Source organism: Coffea arabica, chromosome 6e (assembly GCF_036785885.1).
Source record: "Coffea arabica cultivar ET-39 chromosome 6e, Coffea Arabica ET-39 HiFi, whole genome shotgun sequence".
In the NCBI taxonomy this organism is placed as follows: domain Eukaryota; kingdom Viridiplantae; phylum Streptophyta; class Magnoliopsida; order Gentianales; family Rubiaceae; genus Coffea; species Coffea arabica.
In genome coordinates, this window is record NC_092321.1 from 1529187 (window position 1) to 1551364 (window position 22178).

The 22178-nt window shown below is 37.2% G+C and overlaps 4 protein-coding genes and 1 pseudogene across 4 annotated transcripts; 3 read left to right on the plus strand and 2 right to left on the minus strand.

The window, feature by feature from the left end:
* The first annotated feature begins 454 nt into the window (after window positions 1-454).
* On the plus strand, window positions 455-2401 carry LOC113695189 (protein REDUCED CHLOROPLAST COVERAGE 1-like). The gene is made up of 7 exons (XM_072054268.1): window positions 455-550; window positions 674-750; window positions 845-987; window positions 1104-1352; window positions 1436-1498; window positions 1604-1705; window positions 2345-2401. Exons 4-7 carry the CDS (start codon window positions 1266-1268, stop codon window positions 2348-2350), a joined length of 258 nt encoding a protein of 85 aa, XP_071910369.1. The 5' UTR covers window positions 455-550; window positions 674-750; window positions 845-987; window positions 1104-1265; the 3' UTR covers window positions 2351-2401.
* A 180-nt stretch (window positions 2402-2581) lies between these two features.
* Window positions 2582-4899, plus strand: LOC113695643 (homocysteine S-methyltransferase 3-like; annotated as a pseudogene).
* Window positions 4900-8969: 4070 nt separating this feature from the next.
* On the plus strand, window positions 8970-10963 carry LOC113695858 (uncharacterized). The gene is made up of 2 exons (XM_027215031.2): window positions 8970-9559; window positions 10577-10963. Exons 1-2 carry the CDS (start codon window positions 9120-9122, stop codon window positions 10815-10817), a joined length of 681 nt encoding a protein of 226 aa, XP_027070832.1. The 5' UTR covers window positions 8970-9119; the 3' UTR covers window positions 10818-10963.
* A 505-nt stretch (window positions 10964-11468) lies between these two features.
* LOC113695859 (mitochondrial import inner membrane translocase subunit TIM10) lies at window positions 11469-13330 on the minus strand. The gene is made up of 5 exons (XM_027215032.2): window positions 13093-13330; window positions 12925-12977; window positions 12538-12576; window positions 12319-12388; window positions 11469-11798 (listed from the first exon to the last, which is right to left on the minus strand). Exons 1-5 carry the CDS (start codon window positions 13132-13134, stop codon window positions 11748-11750), a joined length of 255 nt encoding a protein of 84 aa, XP_027070833.1. The 5' UTR covers window positions 13135-13330; the 3' UTR covers window positions 11469-11747.
* Window positions 13331-17614: 4284 nt separating this feature from the next.
* Window positions 17615-22178, minus strand: LOC113695860 (serine/threonine-protein kinase BSK5). The gene is made up of 10 exons (XM_072054269.1): window positions 21647-22178; window positions 21280-21503; window positions 20943-21078; window positions 20361-20494; window positions 20141-20246; window positions 19939-20024; window positions 19561-19749; window positions 19157-19321; window positions 18512-18625; window positions 17615-18139 (listed from the first exon to the last, which is right to left on the minus strand). The coding sequence occupies exons 1-10, from the start codon at window positions 21729-21731 to the stop codon at window positions 17897-17899; spliced, it is 1482 nt and encodes a 493-aa protein (XP_071910370.1). The 5' UTR covers window positions 21732-22178; the 3' UTR covers window positions 17615-17896.

A 22178-nucleotide genomic window follows, 5' to 3' on the forward strand; every position in this document is an offset into this window, starting at 1 on the left:
AAGAGTCATTTTCAAGAACGCACCTGTCCCGGTGCTCCCGTGCACAAAAATCTACAGCTTCCAAACGGCCCTGCATGCATCTCTGCACATTATTTTTCTGGGAAAATGGAAACAACGTAATGTTAATTTTTTTCAACATAAGTAGATAACATGGCAACTCCATTCAGCCAGAATTTTCGTCGTCCTCTCACGTGCCCGGCATGTGGATTGGAATCATCATGTTGTTCGCGCATCGCGCGTTAGTTTTCCCATCTGGCCTCGCCTGGCAGTGTCCCATGTGCCCGCGCTTCCGTCTTTCTGTTCTTCTGCTGCATTTGCTCTCTTCCCGCTGCATTCTCTCTCCCACTACATTCTCTTTCTTTCTTTTTTTTGGTTTTTTTTTTGGGATAATGTTGCTCTATCACTTATCCGCATCCTCTGGAAACTGGTACAAAATTTTGTTGACCTCCTCCTTCATCCTCTGGAAACTGGTACAAAATTTTGTTGACCTCCTCCTTTGTTGTAATAGGCTTTCTTCTTCATCTCCGGTGAGGTCAGATCTTCTCTTCAGGTTGCCTCTGCTCTGCCCTTCTTTTTTTTTTTTGCTAAAGTTCGTATTTCTTTTGTCCCTTGTCCACTGACGTGCAGTTTTCTGCTTTTTTTTTTCTCATCCACGGGCTTGTTACCGCCCGAGGACGTGCCATCTTCACTGTTGGTTGCAGATCTTGTGCTTTCTTCTTCCTCTCCAGTGAGGTCGGGTCTTCTCTTCAGGTTGCCTCTGTTCTTTTTTTTTTGTGTAAAATTCGTGTTTTTTTGTCCCTTCTCCACTGACGTGCAGCTTTCTGCTTTTTTTGCTTAGCCACAGCCTTCTTACCGCCCAAGGAGGTCCCATCTTCACTGTTGGTTGCAGATCTTGTGCCGTTCGTTTGGAAAAAACTTCGGTCTCCTCCTCCTTTGTTGTATTAAGCTTTCTTCTTCCTCTCCGGTGAGGTCGGATCTTCTCTTCAGGTTGCCTCTGCTCTGCCCCCTTTTTTTTGGCTAAAGTTCGTATTTCTTTTGTCCCTTGTCCCTGACGTGCAATTTTCTGCTTTTTTTTCTCATCCACGGGCTTGTTACCGCCCAAGGACGTGCCACTGCTATAATAGCGTCCATGTCGATTTCTAGAATTCAAGGTCAACCCCTGGAGATCACCGGTAGTATGAAAAGTCAATCTGGAAACTTGAAGCCTGTTGCAGGTGACATGAGTGTGGAAGCTGAAAAATCAGTGTCACTATCTACAGAATCTCATGTTGAGACTGATGCCATTGAAGACATTCTTGTCTGATTCTGCTTTTACTCGGTTAAAAGAGTCAGAGACTGGGCTTCATCGCAAGGTACAAGATTTTATTTTTGGCAGTTGATATAAAGATTCCCTAAACTGTATGATTTGCACTAACCTGCTACTTGCGATTGGTAGTCAATGCAAGAGCTGATTGGCTTATCACAGAAGTATTACAATGAAATTGCTCTTCCTAAACTGGTAATAATGGAATATCTTCTTCTCCCTCTCTCTGGTTCTGTTTTAATTTTTTTTTTAACATAACAACCAAATTAAGTTTCCCTGGCATTTCATTATGCAATACAGGTTGCTGATTTTGGTTCTTTGGAACTCTCACCAGTGGATGGTCGAACGTTGACTGATTTTATGCATACAAGAGGCCTTAGGATGCGTTCTCTTGGACAAGTTGTAAGTGCTTCTCCTCTTTTGTTCTGGTTCTTGCTTCTATCTCTATCTCTCTCTCTGGTTCATTGAACTACATTTAATGGCACCTCTGAGTCCGTGTTCATATTTTTGAAAAAGTGCTTACATTTTTCTTTTCATCCTTGCAAACTGGATATGTTTTATTTGATTTCCATCACTAAAATCTTGAGAAAGTGGAACTTGAGGTCCATTGCTCTCTGGTTGCTTGTTGGCATCAATATCAGTCTAACTTTCTTCGCTGTTGTGAATCTTCTATTTTGCATCTGATTTAATTTCAATATTTAAAAGATTAATCAATGGTTTAGCTGTGAATTATAGCAAAAATAAATTTAAGTTTTGAACTTTTATCAAATTATATTTGTTGTTGGTGGACTGCAATGAGCATAAGAGCCTTTGCAGCGAATATGGTGTTTCTGTTTACCCCCACCGTCCAATGGTTTGCAAAAGGTTCTTTGGAACCCAAAAAGTGAGTATATGTGAAATATTGGAGTTTTCAAAAAGGCTTGTTTTTTTACCTTGCTCTGTTGAAATTATATTTGTCCTGATGTTGACTCTATGTAAATACAACTTACATGGCTTGAGTTCATACAATTGTATTCCTCATGAATTTATTTTTATTCTCAGGTATGAAGGTGCACGATCTGCAGAAGCCTTGCTAAGTTTGTGAACAGTGAAAAAGGTAATGTTATTGGCTAGCTGGCTTGTATTTTGTGGTCCATAAGTGTAATCCATGTCAACAAGTTTGATAGATTAACGTTAAACCATATTTTGGTAAAAGTGTTGATTAATCCATGAGATTGTTAAAATCCAATACATATTACTTGTGAAGATTAGAAATTTACTTCACCTTAAGATATCACAATGAAGAATTGTGCGGTGATTTCTTAAGGGGCAAAATATCAATCTTTTTTTTGTAATGTTTTCTATATTGGTTAAAATCTACAATGGATTAATTCAGGATTAATTCTGTGGTCTATTACTAACCCTGAATTGCTACCAGTGATGACAAAGAAACTATTCAGATAATTTTAAGGAGTTCCAAAGTAGCTAGCTTAAAAAGTTGTATGAATTCGGCCTTATTCTTTCAACTACAATTAAATATTAGGACCTTGGCCATGTGGTTTTCTTGTTTTATTCTTTATTGTTTATTTCATGTGACAGGTACACCTTGATTACCTAAAAATTGGTGGTAATATCATAATATCTGCATCATATCAGGTTATATGGCTGTCTTTTTAATTTTTTCATTTTTCGGGCCTTCCTATGGCTATTGTTTAATTATTATTGGAAGTATTTATCATGAAGTTGAGGACTTTTGATTTGCCTTTTTTGGGAGACAGGCTACTCTTCAGGAATTTGCAACTAAGGGGATATCAAGAGAAGATGGTGAAGCTTTACTCAGGAAAAGTGTTGAAATAGCCCGCGAGATACGGGATATATATTATGATAGAGCCAGCAAAGGTTCTTGGGATGTTATTGGAGATCCAAAAGCTTTAAACGTCAACTCCTTGTTGCTGTTTCTGTTGGAAGCCAATGCGTATCTTGCTGATGGTTCTAAATATAGGTGAATCTTTTAATTCTCTTCTTACATTGGAAGCAGAGTAGTATTTCAGTGCCCAAATACTGAATTGAAATATTTGAACTTGTGCTAGAAACTTTTCCTCTCGAGGACTTGTGACCTTCTCATGCATTGCAGTGGCATATATGGGGATGCAGTGACTCTAGAGACTTTGAAGCATTTCCATAAAAGAATGAGTTCAAGTTCTTGCTGACTCTGGTGCTGACCTGATTGCATTTGAGACAATTCCAAACAAATTGGAAGCTATGGTATTGTTTTTGAGTTGTGACTATCTCAGTGTACCTTAAACATTTCTTTCGCTAGAGCAATTTAGATGATTTGCTGTCTATTTTGCCTGATTGCTTCTTGATATAGGACTATGCTGAGATTCTTGAGGAAGGGGATCCTATAGCAGATTGTGCTGCAATTGCTGATTTATGCGACTGAGTTGTTGCTGTTGGAATCAACTGTACTGCTCCTAGATATATATTGATGGACTTGTCCAATCAATCAAGAAGGTATAACCAATTCTAGGATGCATTTGAAATGAATGAAATTGAAAATGATAATCAAATTTAATTAGGAACATTGATTTTAATTCTCTCGGGAAATCCAGGTAGTTTGTTGTCATGTCTTAGCTCTAATTGCAGTCTTTTAATCACAAGATCTTTTTTTTTTTTTTGGTTTCTAAGAATTCTCATTAGAGAAACCGATTCTGGGTCGTGATTATTAGATGAATAAATTAGAAGTCAGAAAATCTTGGATGTCTATTTATGTACGTGGAACTTATTGCTTTACTTGCTAATATACTGAACCGATCCTGATATATCAGCGTTTTCCTTTTTTTCTTTCCATAGTCTTCCCAAGTTAAGGGCTCAATTGAAAAAAAGAAAAGAAAAAACCAGAAACCATATATATGTATATATACACATTCTAAGTATAAAACTATGAAGTGAAGTACATCTTTAAACAGATGTACCAACATTTCAGCTGTGTGTGAAGTGAAGATCATCCTAACAATGTTAGTTATTCTAAGCATAAAACTATGAGAGTGTTTACTGATACTTTTTGTTGGCTGATTTCAATTACCAAAGAAAGGAAAATGCTGTGTTATTAGGATTTTATGGTTCTTAAGGTATTTAAACTTGCTGAATTGCTACTGGGTATTTTCCTTGGATTTCTTGTTGGATTATGCATCTGTTTGCACGACTGTTTTCAAATCACTTATTCTTAGGGTGAGGATTACTGATCAAACTTTTGTTTGCTTGTACTTGTCAAATTAGATAATGTGGGAAGTGAATAAAGAGAGGCTGGGAGAATTCCTTGAGGAGTTGCAGAGGAAAGAGGACACAAATGACAGCTATGTTGCTGCTCTGAAAGGGGAAACGTTGATTAGAAACTCATATGTGAGAATGCAACCTTTCCCGGAGCAAAGCACAGCTAAAGTTAGCAAGGAACAAGAGTAGATAATGAGACTGCTTTTGGCAGATTTTTGTACCCAGAACTTTTTTCTATTTTTCTCCCTTTTCACTACTATTGTAGAGCACTATTATGTGTGTCTAACGGTGTCTAACGGTGGCTTCTGGTTTACTGGTTCTTTATTACAATGGGATCGCCAAAACATGAAGCTTAGCTTGTATACATTTGTACTTTATAAAAAGGACAAATATTAAGTGGTATAAGGATAGATATTATAAAAAGGACAAATATTAGCTTTGTTATAGCTTCAGAATTTATCTTTAGTTAGTTTAGGTAAGCTAAGAAAGTGTCCCACCGCAAGATGATTATTGATTTTTATATTGTTAGCTTATATTTGTATCCATCCCTTTGTGATTTTCGTACTTTCGCTATATTTGAGTTATATGAATCAGTATTTGAGTTCTTATATGAATGAGGAAGATTTGAAATATGGTCTATTTTCTGCATTAAAAGCTCAAAAATTATATTAATATAAATATTTTCACTATTTTGAGAGCATATCCATTTTTGATTAAGTATAAATCATTTTATCAAATTGGGCATGTTCATTTCTTTTTTCCTCCTAGTAGTAGAGAAGAGAGGGCAGCGTGGGTGGGGTCGTGGGACCCATGCATGGATGGATGGCTTTTAAGATGTTCACGCAAAGGTCCAGGGACGGAGCCAGAAATTTATTTTTGGGGGGGCTGAAGTGTATTAAAAATTTTTTTTTGTGACGAAATAAATATATTTAATAAGTAAAATTTAGAATCAATAATTATAAAAATAATAAAAACATATAATTATACATACCCAAAAATTTGTTCTGAATTTTTTGGGTATGTAACTTACCCAAATCTACAAATCTACAAAAGAAACAACGAAAACAGAAGGCCTATCAAGATATGTATAGTACTCGGAGGCATAAACCGCTCAAAAAAATAGTTTAAGAATTGCCCATCGCATACTAAAATAGTTTAAAAATTGCCCCTTTCATATGAATTTGATAAGTTCTTGGAAATCTCAAAATGCTCCAAAAAAATACTCTAAACTATCAATAATCTATAACTCACCCTACTTATTGATTTCATGATCAGAATTCGAAATAAAATAAAAAACTAAGGCGGTCAAAAAGCGAAATAGCAGGAAAACTTTGATAGTAATTGCAAATTTAATTCTTCTTGAAGTGCAAGGGATGTCATAAGCGTTAAATCAAGAACTTTTCTAAATTCCAGGAAATACATTTACAGCATTCTTTGTTCCAGAACATACATTTAAAACAGCTCCAACAACTATTGTTGGCAAGCTTCTTGATCAACAAAAGAAAGCCCACTCCACCATATAGTTCATGACAGCGATGCACAAAAAATACTTTGCCAACAACCAAACATCTGAAATAAAAAAAAAAGGCTATGTTTCCCAGGCTCTATGTTTCCGAGTCTCACAGGCTCTAACAAAGTCCAGAATATATGATGAATAACTACAGAGTTCAGACCTGCTCAAAACATTTTAGGAAAATCCAAGTTATTACATCACCAGCAGGTGAAAACATAAATAACTATTGAAAATTTCAGACAATAATACCAGTATCCTAAGAGACACATAGGAAGAGAAAGGTAGTACCTACCTACCTACCTAGTTACCTACTGCATTTTAGAAGCAAGCATTTGGAATCCCCTATATATAGGGGGTTTTCCGGCGGCTTGGGGGGGGGGCTTAAGCCCCCACCAGCCCCCCCTTAAATCCGTGCCTGCAAAGGTCCTTACTTGCACCACCTCCCATTGCATATGCAACGTCAGTCGTCAGTCGTCAGTTGACGGCACTTTTATGGGTGACCGGAGGTGGACCAACATTGGATACGGTCAATGCTCGTTGTTGCCTGGATTGGGATTGCCATGCACTGCATCGGACATGTACTCGGTATAATTGTTGTATTTGTGCGTGCGATTTTGTCTTGTCATTGTACAAATACGTTATGTACAAATTTCTATTATATGAATACATTATAATGTTTTATTTGTATATACTACTTTTATTATGAATATAATAACTAATATAATTATACACCAAATAATATAATATAAAAAGTACAATAATAAAACCGAACCATATCAAACTCCGATAGTACTGGTCCTCTCTCCACTGTACCGGTCTTGAATCCTAGATTGTAGACCACCGGCTCACCTATTTTTGTTTTTTTTTTTAGTCTATTATCACCATCTACACTTATTTCGACTTCTAATCCTACTTTAACCTATACAAGAGAGGTGATCCAAAAGGGTCACGGAAAATTGACGAGAACTAAACCACTATTAGATCATACGGGTGTATTGAGCACTCATATAAATTTAAGAGAAGTCACATTAAGTAACAATTTTTGAAAGGAGATAAACTTTGAACTCTTGACCTCCTATTCCACGAGACTGGTGATGGGTTGATGATGTATGTCATTTTTACAAATTACAATAACTGGTGTGTTACTTGCACGGTGTAGAGCACAAGAACGAGTTCGCAGAATTATCACATAGCCATGTAGCTGGCGAGTTAGCCACGTGAGGGAAACTTTTTTAGATTACAATTTTTTGAAGTTTTTATAGAAAATGTACCATAGTGATTTAATATATGTAAGGTAAAAAGATGATTGAAAAATGTGTTCACGGAAATATAGAAATTTTTTGGTGAAAACCGACTTTCCAAAGAAGCCTTAAATCCTTCCCTGAGCGCAGGTCTTGCATTCCAAATTCAAAATTTCATATGTGACCGCAGGGTACAACGTTTAGTTCCGGTTGAATTCTCTTTGGATCTCTCGATGACCTCTTTGTCTCCACCCCTCTTCTTAATATATATATATATATAATAGAAATAAGAGTATATTAAAAATTATCTATCGAACAGAAAAAAGTGGAGTATAATTTTAGATGATAGGCTCCCGGATTTTAGAACAAGGCAGCATTTTCTTGCGTAAATAACCGGGAAAAAAAAAACTTCTAGCTATTTCCTTTTCTCGCTTGGTCAATAATCTTTGAGCCTTCACAGGACTTTAGCGGACGAGGGAAAGAACAATCGCAGCGTGTTGAAGACTTCTTATCAGGCCAAGTCCTCTTAAAATGACACTCGGAAACTCTTTTACTTGGAGAGAAGGAAGGGTACCTTCGCTTCAATTTCTGACAAAACACACGTGTTTTTTCCAAATGAATACAGCAATAGGAGTATAGGATACGTGGGAGCACGGGGCAGCGCTTGACACGTTATCACTAATACTTTTTTTTTTTTTTTCTCTTTTGAGGGTAGTGTTATCACTAATACTCTTTTTTTTTTTTTTATCGATACGATAGAATTTCTATAATTTAAACTAACCTATTCTAGGGGGAGGGAAAGGGAACTCAATGTAAATAGAAACTCCATCGAAATTGGCCAATAAAAATCGTCATATATTGTGACAATTTTTGTGCCTCCTACATCACCAAGCTTAAAAAGGATCGGGAAGACCACTAGACCAAAAGATCAGTTGCTTATCACTAATACTCACCTAGCACTCATCAATACACTTAAGTTAAAACTCCTTATTCTAACCACGCTTCCCATCCCAATCACCAAGAAACGGCATCCCCAATCTTATCATCAATTAAATTCTTGTTAACGGATTAGAAGCCATTATTGATTGCTCAAAGAATCCCAAACATTCCAAAATAGTTTTCTGGTACCAAAATTTTTCCGCTACCTCACTCCGTCTCGATCATCGCCTCTGCCTCCGAAAATTAAGGCACTCAAAAGTCGAAACTAAGGGCCAAAAGTACTTTGGTTAAGAACTTGGAAATGGAAGGGGTCATGAATCATGATTCTGGAGTAACATAATATTGTATCGTCCTTTATTGCACATCAATGTACAGGGCGAGCAAACGCACTCAGCCTAACACACAGAAAACCCAAAAAAAAAAATGATGGAAATAAAGAAAAGAAAAGCGCTAGACTTGAGTCTTCCTTTTATCGGTCAGATTCCCGTACTGCTTTTTTCTCCTTAAACCCTTTATTCTATTTTTCTGAGAGATTTCCTTGGCACTTCTCAGAATTCTTAAACCCGCACCTACACAAACACCCACGCACTCATATTCATTCCCTCTCTCTCTCTCAATGATTTTCAGGTAAATAACATGAAAGGGAAGTGGAAAGAGGTCACCTAATCCGTCACCCTCCGTTTCTATACGTCTCTGTGTGTGTATATATAGACTATCGATTCATCAACCAAAGTCCTAACATGGGCATTGCACGTTGAAAGGCCTTCCAAAAGCCTCAATTTCGAAGGCATTATTAATGCTTCTTCTCACTGGCCCTCGTATTAGAGAGTGGTAGTATCTGTTTCTGGGTAATTTGCAATTGTGTATTGTGATGGCGACTATTGTCCAGATGCCTCATGTGGATTTAGAATGCGGCTATGGCGGTGGTGACTCAAGCAGCGATGATGACAGCAGCATTTGTTTCTCTGATGCTGAAGAGGGGTCTTCTTCTTCACAATTTTACTCAGTCGCTGACGGGGATGGGTCTCATGATGATGACCAGATTATTATGGAGGCGATGGAGTCCCGGAGAGTGTCATCTGTAGCTGAGTCCGACTGCTCGGTGGATATAGAAAGTAGGGTTCTTGAGACTGTTACTAAGTTAAATTTGCGAATGCAAGACAGAGATTGCAGGATTTGTCATCTCAGTTTGGAAAGTAGTAGCGGCACCGATTCTGGGATTCCAATTGAATTGGGCTGTTCTTGTAAGGATGATTTGGCTGCTGCACATAAGCATTGTGCTGAGACTTGGTTCAAGATCAAAGGAAATAAGTGAGTGATTCTGTGGTTTTTTAATTTCCCCTTCTTCTTCTTCATTTTTCCCTAGGGGTTAGGGGATTAATTATGGACGACTTGAAGCTTTTTGGTGATTTTAGTCTCATCTATGTCACTGGTTATTCGGTGATTTTGTGCGTCATGCATAGTCTCCTGAAGTTTGAAGGATGTGGTTAATTTATTTGTTTCTTTAAAGTGTTTCGGTTAATTTGAGTAATTTCTTTTGCTTGCTGTCACATCCCCTGTTTCTTGGTCATCGGAGCTTTATGACTTGTACCAATTGATGCATCAGAAGCTTGAGTTCCTATTACTATCTTTATTTAGCGTCTGAAGCTTTTTACTCGGTAGTCGGCACTTTATTCGTCAGAAAGACAAGTTTCTTAGGTGTAGCGTAGAAGGTTGGTTTGTTTTTAGGAGGATGGAGATGCCATAATGTGTAGTTAGTGGAAGGAAAAGTTAGCTAAAGTTTATGCAGAATAAAGAGAGGGAAAAAAAAAAAAAAAAAAGCAAAGCAGGTGGCACCTATTGGTCGGATTTTTATTTACACCGACAATCTCCTCTGATTCCGTCTTTAATGAAATTAGCTTGCATGTATTTTGTCTTTGATTTTTCCGATTCGTTATCAAAAGTCTAAAATTTTATCTTCATGCCTTCGTTCGTTTCTTTTTTCTTGCAGAAAACTTAATGGTAGTTGCTGTTCCTTCCGAACGTATAATTTTTTTTACTACACTCGGTTGCCTCTTTAACCCAGAGGGTGGATTTTTACATGTAGGACTAGTCAATAGTCTGTTGTTTGTTATTTTTTGATAATCTTTCATGACAACAATCTAATTGCTCCTTTCTAGTTCTATTGAACTATAACTGCGTTCTTGTGCAGTGCCACTTCCCTGAATCTACACCATGGTCGTGGTGTTTATCATCTCCCAGTCTTTTTTACCGTGTAACAATTATGGTAGCTTTTGCTTTCGGCTTTGCAGTTGAAAACCTTTGACTGGTTTTAATATTTTGCCACAGGATCTGCGAAATATGTAATTCAATTGCCCGGAATGTCGTTGGCGCAAGTGATGTGGAGTCGAGGCAACAGAGCAATGACACCAACTCTGTGGCCACAAATGCAGCATCAGAGCCAGGGGAATCTGCCGCAGAAGAAACTCGACCAAGTTGTCTTGACGGCCGTTTCCTAAATTTCATCCTTGCTTGCATGGTGTTTGCTTTTGTCTTATCTTGGCTCTTTCATTTTAACGTCCATTCGTAAATCTTTGGATAAAGAGAGAGTTTCTGCAGATGGGGAGCAATTTGAATGTGGCTCCAACGAGATTTGAGGGCAGTTTTAGGATTTCCTGAAGTTTTACGAAGCCCCTATTAATAATCTTAATACATATTGTTTGTGTTTTGCTTTAATTTTCTTTTTTTTTTTTTTGCTCGCACTCGATCGGCAAAGACCCAATGCATGCCCTAATGGAGTAGACGAAATCCTCTGTCTAATATTTTGTGTTCATTTTTCTATTCAATGTAAAATTACGTAATTTCATTTATTATATCTGCTGATGTGACACATAAAAAAAAAAAACTATTTGACTGCCTTATACTTCTTCTTTTTGGGTTTTCACTTAAGACCTGGGACTAAATAATAGAAATAGATAGTATTAACGTTTTGAGGATCCCGTCATGGAGACCCTTTTTTGGACCGGGGGTTATTAGATTGCACGTAGCCACTTGAGAAGTATTAACGTTTTGTAAGAGACAGGCAGAAAGCAGAAAATGTGCCCAGAACATCTGTTATGCTTTTCCGTACAATGAGTCTCCATTGCCAGAAGAGAAACTACCTCAACCTGGCACAGTGCACCTAAGGGCACATAATACCAGAACGCATTCCAGCATGTAAACAGTTGACTTGTTCATCACATAGGAAACTGCTCAATCAATTTTTTTTTCCCTTTGGCAAACAAAATATGCATGCAGCCCTTTTCGACATCATCGTTTCTCAAATACCAACAACTCTAGTCTTACAATTCTTTTGTTTTCATACAAACGAAAATTAAAAATAATCTCCTTTGGCGCCAAAAAATTGGCATCCCTTATGGAATCAGAGTCATAAAAATATGATGATATCCAAAAATGCGAAAATGGCAAACGCCTAGCTTTGCTCTGCCATGAGTTTTCATTTGAGGCAAAAAAAGTTCCTTCACATTGGACCTTGATTGTTACCGAGCAATTGCCCAACTAGATTAGTCACCTGCATAAAGAACGAAAAAGATAAGAATATGATTTGACCAATTACAAAAACGATTTTCTTCCCATTCTAATGAACATAGGAAGGGTTAGCTTCCACTGCTAACTAATAAGTTTTAAACTCTGTCACTTCTTAGTTCTAAGTAACGCGTTTGCTGAGAGAACTTTCTTGAGATGGCAATTCTAGAAGCTTTGAAATACAATCTTAAGTATCTTTTCTCGAGTAGCTGTTTTTTCTCAATTTTTCAGCTACCCAACCCAGTAACTTTTCGATGTACAGGCTTAAAAACTTAAGAATGGGGGACCAGACATAGACAAACCAAAGCTGATATCTTGCTCAGCCTCCTCTCCCACATTAAGTTCATTCAAAAAAACTGACCAAGCTACTAGACTGAAGTTCTCATGGCATGAACACAACTCTAGAATATCCCCAAGCAATTACTCATAATCATCCGTAGGTAAATCCAAAATTTTCAGACTGCTCTTAACTGTGCAAAGGTTGCATACGAAAATGCGGTATTCACCTGCCAATATTTCGAAACACAACGATCAATGCAACTGTTTTCACCCATGTTCAACTCGGATTCCTTGTACCTGAAAACATGTTAACTTAGATTTCAACAGGCATAATTCCTGGTTACTATATCCTACATACAACATGATTTGCGGGTTTTATAGTGGTTGGGGGATAAACATCCTCCATTTTTGAAACTCAAAAGTAGGAAAGTACGAAATAACAATACCTGTTCTCGACACACTTGCTAAAACAGGTTTGAGTAAGCCTGAACCAAACAATTGAACGATGAGGGAACAGAATCAAGAAAAGCTACACATTAACAAGAAGCAACAACAGTTAACAACACAATCCCAGATCATCTCCAGGTTTCACTTACTTTTATATAAAAATTAGGAGCTCCAGACAAAAGATATACATATAGCTAAGAAGCATTTATAGCAGTATGAAATTACAGAAAGAAAAAATAGTAATGATAACAATACCAAACAGAATAATAAGTATAGCAGAACAAAACTCAGAAGTAAAATGTGAGCAATTAAAGAAAATTTAAGCAATAATAAGGCGGTTACAGTATGACATGGTAGACTTGTGGTAGAGTTATTTGTGAGCTTACTTGTTAAATAACTCGACTCTGTACTCCATCTCTTTCTCCGCCATCCCAAAAATCTGAGAAAAAAATCATTCAAAACATATTATATCAACTATCAAGCGAAAAAGACGATTGAATAAGAGAGGCCAAGAAATCCAAGCAGATACTATAATCAATGGTTATGAAATGGACCTGTTCTTTCTCCAGTGCGGAGGAGGGCTTGTTGGCCGCCATTAGATCTGATGGAAATCCCAACACTGATATCCAAATAATAAAGAAAACGGCAACTAAACGAAGATTGGAAAAAACCTAAGAACTGGGAAAGATGAGCCTGGATACACAACAAAGCTTCAAGTATGGCCAAACAAACAATGCGCCAAGTCAAGAGGGATCTAGGGCAAATTTCGTGTAGGGAAACTCAAGCGGTCATACGAAATTACAAATGGGGAAACTCGCACAAATAGCCCACGCATATTACGCCATTTTGTCCTTCACTTTTAATACGATCAAAATTCGTCCCACCATATTAAAGGTGCACTATTTTAGTCTCGAACCGTTTCAGCCCTCTTTTTTTTTTTTTTTTTTTTTTTGGTTGGGGAAATATTACAAGCCTATCATGTGATGTAATTTCGAGGATAACAAAGGCATAACAAACCATTTTACCCAAATGCATAACATCTATCAATACTAGCATTAGCAATCAGAAAGAAGGTTTATTTCTTATATTTGAACAAAGCAAGAAAAAATTTGGAGGATTTTGACCAAAAATTCTATATAGTATCAAGAGAAGTGTTAAAGAAAAAGGAAGAAATAATATTCTACGAAAAAAGTGGAAAATCAGGACTAAAGTTACGAGTTAAATAATAAGCAAAAATATGTCAAATATTAAAAGAAGCATACAAACTGAAAAAAAAGAAGTAAGAAAAGAACACATAAAACTAGAGAAAGGGGCGTGATGTTTATTTCATTGCTTATTTTTGAATAAAAATATAGTGTGATGCCTATTTTACCTCTGAAACTATTATTTTTAACCAATAAACGGACTAAGATCTTAATATAAAAGTAGTCTGTTTCATTTTTGTAAGGGATCAATTTGCATGATTTTGAAAGTAAGGGGTGTAAAGGCTATATATGCAATATAAAAGGGACTAATTTAGTGATTTTCCCAAAATATGTTGTAGACCAAGAAGCTGTTTGCTCCGCTCCTGATCAACGGTACTATGCGAGCCACGTCTACGGAAGTCTTTGAAGCTCGATAGGCTGAGCGCCGATCACAATTCAATCTATGGAAAACCTCTTTCTGCAGGCGCCAGTAGTAAAAGTAGGGCTGCAAGTCAATTCAGTAGTTTGATTCGAACTCGCAAGGAACTCGGTCAGCTGTTTAACTTGAGCTCGATTAAAGTCGAATTCGAGTTATTCGATTGAGTTTTCGAGTCAAATTTGAGTAAGAATATTAAGTGTTCGAAAGGTCGTCGAGATTTATCAAGTACTCGCTATAATATTTTAATTAATATTTTAAAAATAATTAAATTATTCCTTCAGCTGTAAATTCTTTGACAAGCTCGAGTACTGGCTCGATTTCCAACGAACTAGACTCGAGCCTAGAATATATTATTTCAAGTCGAGTTCGAACACAGTATAACTAACTTACTCAAGCAATATATCTGTCATGGCCCCAAATGTATTAGATAATCCAAATTCTTAGTTGTTAATATTGTAGTTTAGTGGAGGGCTTTGGATTGATTAGTAAAGATAAGCATGTATATATAGTTGTAAATGGTGGAAAGCCATTAGGCAATATCAGAATTTTCAAGTCAATTTCTCTCTCATATTCCTAGTTCCTTTGTCTCTCCCTGTTCTTTCTCGATTCCTCCTTTTCCTTCTTCTTCTTCTTCAACTAGTCTTCTTTGTATCTTCTTCTTGATGCTGGGTTCTGACAATTGATATCAGAGCTGCTCTTCCTTGGACTGCTATTGATTTCAATTGCAAGTTCTGTTTCTTTCTTCCCTTCCCTTTCCTCTCTATTTTTTCTTCTTTTCTCTCTCTACTCTATCTCTGATCCTTCCTATTTTCTATTTCTGATTCCTTCTTGTTAACCTTTCAAGATTCACCAATAATCCACTACTACTACTATTACCGAATTGAGTTCCAAATTCCCACCATATTAAATTGTACCAATGGATGAAAATAATGTCTATGAACTCTTAAAAGGCCAAATCAAGAAGGGAAACTTGAATATGGATGAGTTGCAGGAACAAATTGAATTACAAGCTCAAAGATTTCAAGAATAGTTGGCTGCAAAAGGAAAGGGTGGCTATCATAAGTTGGATGTAACAATGTACAAATTCAATTGTAATTTCAATATTATGCTTCGAATACTCAGTCATAAAAAGGGGTATACACTGGAAAAGCATCAAAGAATTATTGGGGAAAAGCCTACCACATCCATTCAAACCAAGGAGGTCCCTCTTTCAAAATCTACCCCAATCAAGAAATGGACTAATGCATATTCGGCGACAGTATAAACAAAAAAGTTTAGAGCCTTCCATGGTGAAATGGAAGAACATTTGGAAGGTGACTACAGTTTTGCAATTGAAGAACACCACTTGTTTGATGAAAGTTCAAAGCTTCCTTCTTCAGTCATTTCAGTTTAAGGGGAGTTGAAACATTCAACATGGGGCAATGAACGAGAATTAGAATTCAAGAATCAACTTCTTGAAACTGAGACAATTAATTTGAATCAGAAGTTGATTGAGGAAAAAGTTGGCATGATTTCTTTTCCACAATTTTCAAGTACTGACTTGGTTATGTCTTCTAAGGAAAATTCTAGACAAGATGAAAAATGTGATGAAATCATCTTAAATCATCAAGTGCTGGATGACATAGAGATTGAAACTCATGGAATTGGTATTCAAGAAAATGTTGATATTGAGTCACACGACTTGGAATTGATGAAAGGAGAGATTAATATGTCTAAATCTATTGAGGGTTGTCATAAACTAGAAAGGCAAAGATTGCAAGATGAAGTGGAAGAGCCTAGTGTATTGCAGCTATAGGTTGTTGTTCAAAAAAATCACAAAGCTGTTGAAGAATTCAGATTGTTGATGTTGTTAGAAGGTCCTGGATTGATTGGAGATTATGTAATTAGTGCCTCGAAGGCAGACACCAAATTTGTGCTACAGTTTTTTAAGCTAGGAGACCTCATAGAGGTTATCGCAAGTGTTTTCCTTCAAGAGCACTTGGCTGGAATCATCGGAAAGGAGTCCAAATTTGTGATTAAAGCATGGGCTGAAATTATTATTGGGTTCAAAGGTGGCACTCTTACAAGAAGTATTAATCAAAGTCCAAGCCAAAATTATAGAATAGCCACTTGGGTAAACTTGAATAATGGTTGCATGTCTCTCCTTGAAGATGTTTCTAGTGATCAAGATTCATCCTTTGCTACTGAATCAAATACAAGTTTCACACTTGTTTTTGATGGCCTTAGTGGTTACCAAGCTGGTATGGATGTGGAAATGATTAAATCAATGGCACTGGATTGAGTGTGTGACTACATTTAAGGGTGGTACTGGTAGTTTGACGGAATTGTTGCATTCAAGAGTTTCACATTTACTCTTTAAGAACTATGTGTAGAAGTTAGAAAACTTAAAGCTCAAAATTCAGAAATGGAATAGGGTTAGGGACCGGCTACAACAGGATGTTGCAAAGGAGTGGTTCCAACTTAGAAAACAACTTTTGACAGAGTTTTGGAAGGGTGAGATCAAAGAGATTTCTCTGTTGCACCCTGTCTTTGAGTAGCACAATGCCATTAGGAAAGCAACTGGTATTAGAAGATTATGAAGCTGCATTTTGATTGTCTGAAGTTGGCCAAGATAGTTCACAAGATTTCTATGAATGTTGCATTTCTCCAGTTTTCAGTTTCAAAACTCAATCCTTGAGGACAAGGATTCTATTAAGGGGGGAGTATTGTCATGGCCCCAAATGTATTAGATAATCCAAATTCTTAGTTGTTAATATTGTAGTTTAGTGGAGGGCTTTGGATTGATTAGTAAAGATAAGCATGTATATATAGTTGTAAATGGTGAAAAGCCATTAGGCAATATCAGAATTTTCAAGTCAATTTCTCTCTCATATTCCTAGTTCCTCTGTCTCTCTTTGTTCTTCCTCGATTCCTCCTTTTCCTTCTTCTTCTTCTTCAACTAGTCTTCCTTGTATCTTCTTCTTCTCGAGCCTAGAATATATTATTTCAACTCGAGTTCGAACACAGTATAACTAACTTACTCAAGCAATATATCTAATTATCGAGCTCGAACTCAAATATGAGAGTACTCGAACACATAATAGTCCCAAATAAACCACCAAACAATTTGTCGAATATGTAATGTGCAGGTTTTCTAATTCTATTTAATCTTCCCATATTTTTTTTAGTACTCCTATTATGGCTAGCTTTCAATTTTTCGTATACTGAGGGTAGCAATGTATGAACATTTTTTCTAAAAAACGAAAAAAAAAAGATTTCTGTCAAATCTTAGTGGATACACTTATGGATTAAGTGTCTTGAGTCTATTAACCTCTTATTCTCTTATCAGGAATGTGCAATAGGTGATGATACAACAAAAATTTAGTGAAAAGTTTTGGTACTCTTTCTTTTTTTTACTCTTTTACCACTACATAACCGTTCAAATATGCCGTAAATGTAATGCAACAAAACGAATGGTAGCCTTCCACATCAATTTTAACATTTCACGGAAGGCGCAAACTCTCAACGAGTCAAAAGTAATAATCAATGCATTTACAAAATTGCAGGAGTAATTCTCAGGAATAAACAAACAATACTTAAAAACCACCAACAGATTTTTTTTCTCTCCATATTTTTTTTATTTTTAAAATTTTTTTTTCCTCCCCTGATACCCGCTTGAGTTGCAAAAGAAACTGGGCAATACATACAAGAAATTTTAAGAATTTTTGACAACCAATATAGCAAACCTTTACACATCTAATTCTTGTTCCTTTTTGCTTCAAACTTTGTGGCTTCTTTAAGTGATTCTTGAGCATCATTGTCCATCCCTAGGGTGAACAGGACGGCTGCTTGAAGGTAGAAGGCAGTGGGCCATTCGGGCGATACTACATGAGCTTGCATAGCATCCCCCAGAGCTTCTTGTGCCATTTCACTCATCAGATAGGCTAAGCAGCGTCTGGCATATACAGTGGGTGACACCATGGTTCCACCATCAACGAACTGCATCATGACCAAGTCTTACTCAAGGCTTTCTTTCCCAGTAATAGGAAAAGCACACATTTTGGAGAACCTTTTAGCTATTTAACACGTTAGGTTTCCCTCAAAATCACCAAAATTCAGGTTCAACTCCCTAAAGGACAGCACATGAAATCAATTTTCATATTGCCTTTTAAGCATTCCTCATGTCTGCCATTAATTCCGGTACTAAACCAAATTTAGCCATATCAACAAGTTTTATCTCATGGTAGCGTGTACTCTTGGCAAATTAATACTCCTGAACAAGCTCAAACTTCTGAGCCTGCCACTGCTAGAAGATTGTGTAATCCTCGAGCCAGTGCCTAAGATAGAGAGACGGCAAAAAAGTGATCATACCTGTGTATAACAATCAATGGCAGTGGTGAAATCCTTTGCTCGAAAAGCTGCATCTCCTTGCTTCTTAGAATTCAAAGTTTCCTGCATTTGATTTGTCCACATCTGGAAAGAAAGCTGCAGGGACCAAGTGCTCAAACAATATCAAACCGTTGTTGCTGATTTAAGATATGCAAGCACAACACAGAACAGCAGTGTAACTTCAAATGCAGAAAGATCAAACTACACTGTTTGAGAGCTTCAAGATATCGTTGTATTTTACAAACTTTACAATGTAAAAATGATTATCTGCAATCCTTGAAGGGGAGGGGTGCCAATGTGTCCTTAGGCAATTAAGTTGTTCTGTTTCTTAATTTTGAAAGAAAACATGGAAAAAAGCTTGTAATGCACATGCCCACAGCGCATTCAATTTCCTTAAAACATATCTTATCCACAAATGAACAGAGTTATAATGGTTGTGTTTTAATTGTTAAGAGTAATAACAAAGTAAACAGAAAAAAAGAATGACTAGAATTTATAGTAGAAGCTAATTTGTCAGGGACCAGAAAAACCTTGGAATAAGCATACCACTTATACAGTCCCAATTAGCTATGAAACGAGAATTATGCCACCAAAAAATATATGAAACTTTGAACGAATATAACTCACCTCATTTGCAATTCCTTCATCATCCTTATATCCAGCCTTTTCCAACATTTCATGGATGGCAGTGAGATCCATTCTCAAGCAAGCTTCACCCATAGGTGTCAACAGCAATGGTTCCACTGGGCTTGCAGAACCATGAGATATGCCCATCAGAACATAAGAAGGAACCTGGTGAACAAAGGTCAGAAACACTTTCTCGTAAAACCCCATAAGAAAATAATCTTCCACTCTGGCAAGTGAAAAGACACTAGCCTCCACCTAAACAATGAATGTCTCAGGGCAAAATCAAAGTTAAATTGGACATAGCTTTTTTTTCCATTTAATGAAACATGATGAAATGGAATTAGCAGATTTCTGAGAATTTGCATATACTCTAGGCAGAGGTAATGTGTATCATCTGTGGATACCTCTGAATCTTTTTGAAGAGACAAAAGAGCAGTAACAAGTGACTTTGCATTAGGCCTCTCACGAGCTTCATATTGTAAACATCGGGTGGCTAACCTCACCAGTTCAGTTCCATCATCATTAGAAAAATGACCCTCTAAACAAGAATCCATCAGCATCAGGAAATTCTTCCCCCGAATGAGATCAAGTGCCTGTGAGATGGCAATCACATAGTACCTCAAATATCAGATTTCCATCCAAATTAACAGATAATTCTTGAATTCTGCAGCATTCTCCACCAATCACAAGGAATAGTGGCATGCAACTGACACACAATGTTTCTCAATAATATAGGGTGCACACGAAACCTTAAAATTCAACCCTTTACACAGTTAGCTTACATGGCTGGGTGGAATATGTTTGCCACTCAAAAGATCAAGCAACATGGTTCCAAAGCTGTAAACTACACTTTCTGGTGTCACTCTTCCTGCAAATATTAGGACATGTTATCCATCTCATGCACAAATTGGGTGCACAGTGCACGGTAAATTTTTGAAGAAGATCATTATACTACAAGAAGAATTAGTTTAGAATGCATTCAACCTGTCCTTAAGTATTCCGGAGGAGTGAAAGCCAAATTTGTGCTGTAACTTTTGCCATCTCTACTATTCTTCATCAAGCCAAAGCAAGAAAGCCTAGGATTACCATCCTGCAGGGTCATATTGAGCCGTCATGTTGCAGAGAAGAAAGCGTATTTAGAATGGCAGCCATAGTGCATCCAAAACATGAAAGACGAGGGATATTGAGGTCAGATATACTTCACCTGATCAAATAGGACTCTGTAAGCATTAAGATCATGGTACAATGCCCTTCCCTTGCTACTACAGTACTCCAAAGCTTGTGCCAAGTACAATGCCACCCTCAGCCTCATTGCCCATTTCATGGGCTGGTTTTCCCCTAGTCCATACAGCCCATAATTAAGATCAGAATTGCAATGATAGCCATAAAGGAAGGGTTTTTGGTGATGGCGATCAATCTCAATGATTTCAATTACACATTTGAATATTTCAAATTAGAACGAATATAAAAGTTTACATGATGTGTGATTCTAGTTTTTAAGTTAACGTGCTTCTGCCCTAATAAAGTGTACTAGAGAGGGAGGCTAGGATTAGAGGCAACTCCAGTAATTAGAGAATTCAGCATGTAAAATCTGCAAACTGTACATAATCTTGATGAATACCGGCTTTAACCTTCTGTACTAGAGTCAAACCAATGACTTTTCAAGACATGGATTGAGCAATAACGGTTTGCATTCTTGAAAATAATTGATAAACATGTAAGCATTTCGTCCACACCACCTAAGCATTTAGAAACTACATAAACAAGAGCGGAAAAAAAAACTCACAATGAAATAAATGCTTGGCGAGCGTTTCATTGGGCATAAACTCCGCCACCAGCAATCTCTCCTCCGACTCGCAGCAGCACCCTATAAGATTCGCTAATCTCTCGCTCCTCAAATTCCCCACTGTCCTGGCCTCATCCTACGACAACCAATCGATCAAGAAAGCCAAAAAAGGAAGAAGAAAAAGTTGCAATTGAGTCCAAATTAAATCTGAAAAGTGGGAAGGCTATTCGACTCACAGTTAGAAAAAAATAAATGCTTTATATGCAAAAAAAGTGCAAAAAAAGAAGCTGCAAAAGCGGAAATGGTGGATGAGGAGGAAACGGTAGTGAAAAGTAACCATGAACTGGCGAGAATCGGGCCAGGCGGACTTGTTGAAGCGTTTGACGGCAATCCAGCTACCGGTGTGGTGGAGCCTGCCTCTGTAAACCACGTTGGGAGCTTTCTCTCCGTGCTCCGACACAATGTTTTCGGGGGAGAAGCCATTGGTTGCTGCTTTTAACTCCTCAAAGCTGTATTCAGTGAAGCTGGGCAATGCATTTTTGTCATTCTTCTCCCCATTCTCTGCAACAATATTGCCACAGCAACACCGACATTGGTATTATCATTAATATCAACTAAAATGCTCATGATACAAGAACAGGTTGAATTTTTTTTTTCAAAAAAAAAACCCTTAAAAAAAGAAGAAGAAGAAAAGGTACACCAACCGAGATCGGAGGAGGATTGGAGGACGGAAGGCTTGAGGTGGGAATGCCACCAGCAGAAGGATATTTTGGAGCAACGAGCGCCCATTGATTTCCTACTAGTCTACTACTTGTATCAGTACGAAGAAGCAAGTTTTTTTTTTTTTCCTCTTTTTTCTTTTGCAATCCTGCAATATCCTGGCTTGGGTCTCTCACGAGTAGTAAACAGAATTAATATGTTAACAAAGGCATTGCTGATTTTAAGACTTTGAAAATTGGAGCAAGCTGAGGAAGAAGATGAAATGAAATGAAATGAATGATGATGGCTCTGCTCGTTCCAGCAAAGTGAAGTGGATGATAGTTATGGATCCAATGTCCTCCCTCATTACAAAGCACAAACCCAACCCGCGACTTTGTAAAGAGGGATGACTTTTGGATTTCTTTTCTCTCTATCTTTCTTTGTGATTGCTTTTCTTTGGTTTCCCTTTTTTTTTTTTTTGGCCCTTTAGCAGTCAGAGTGCTATTGCCCTTTTATTAGTAGTAGTAGGTGTGTATT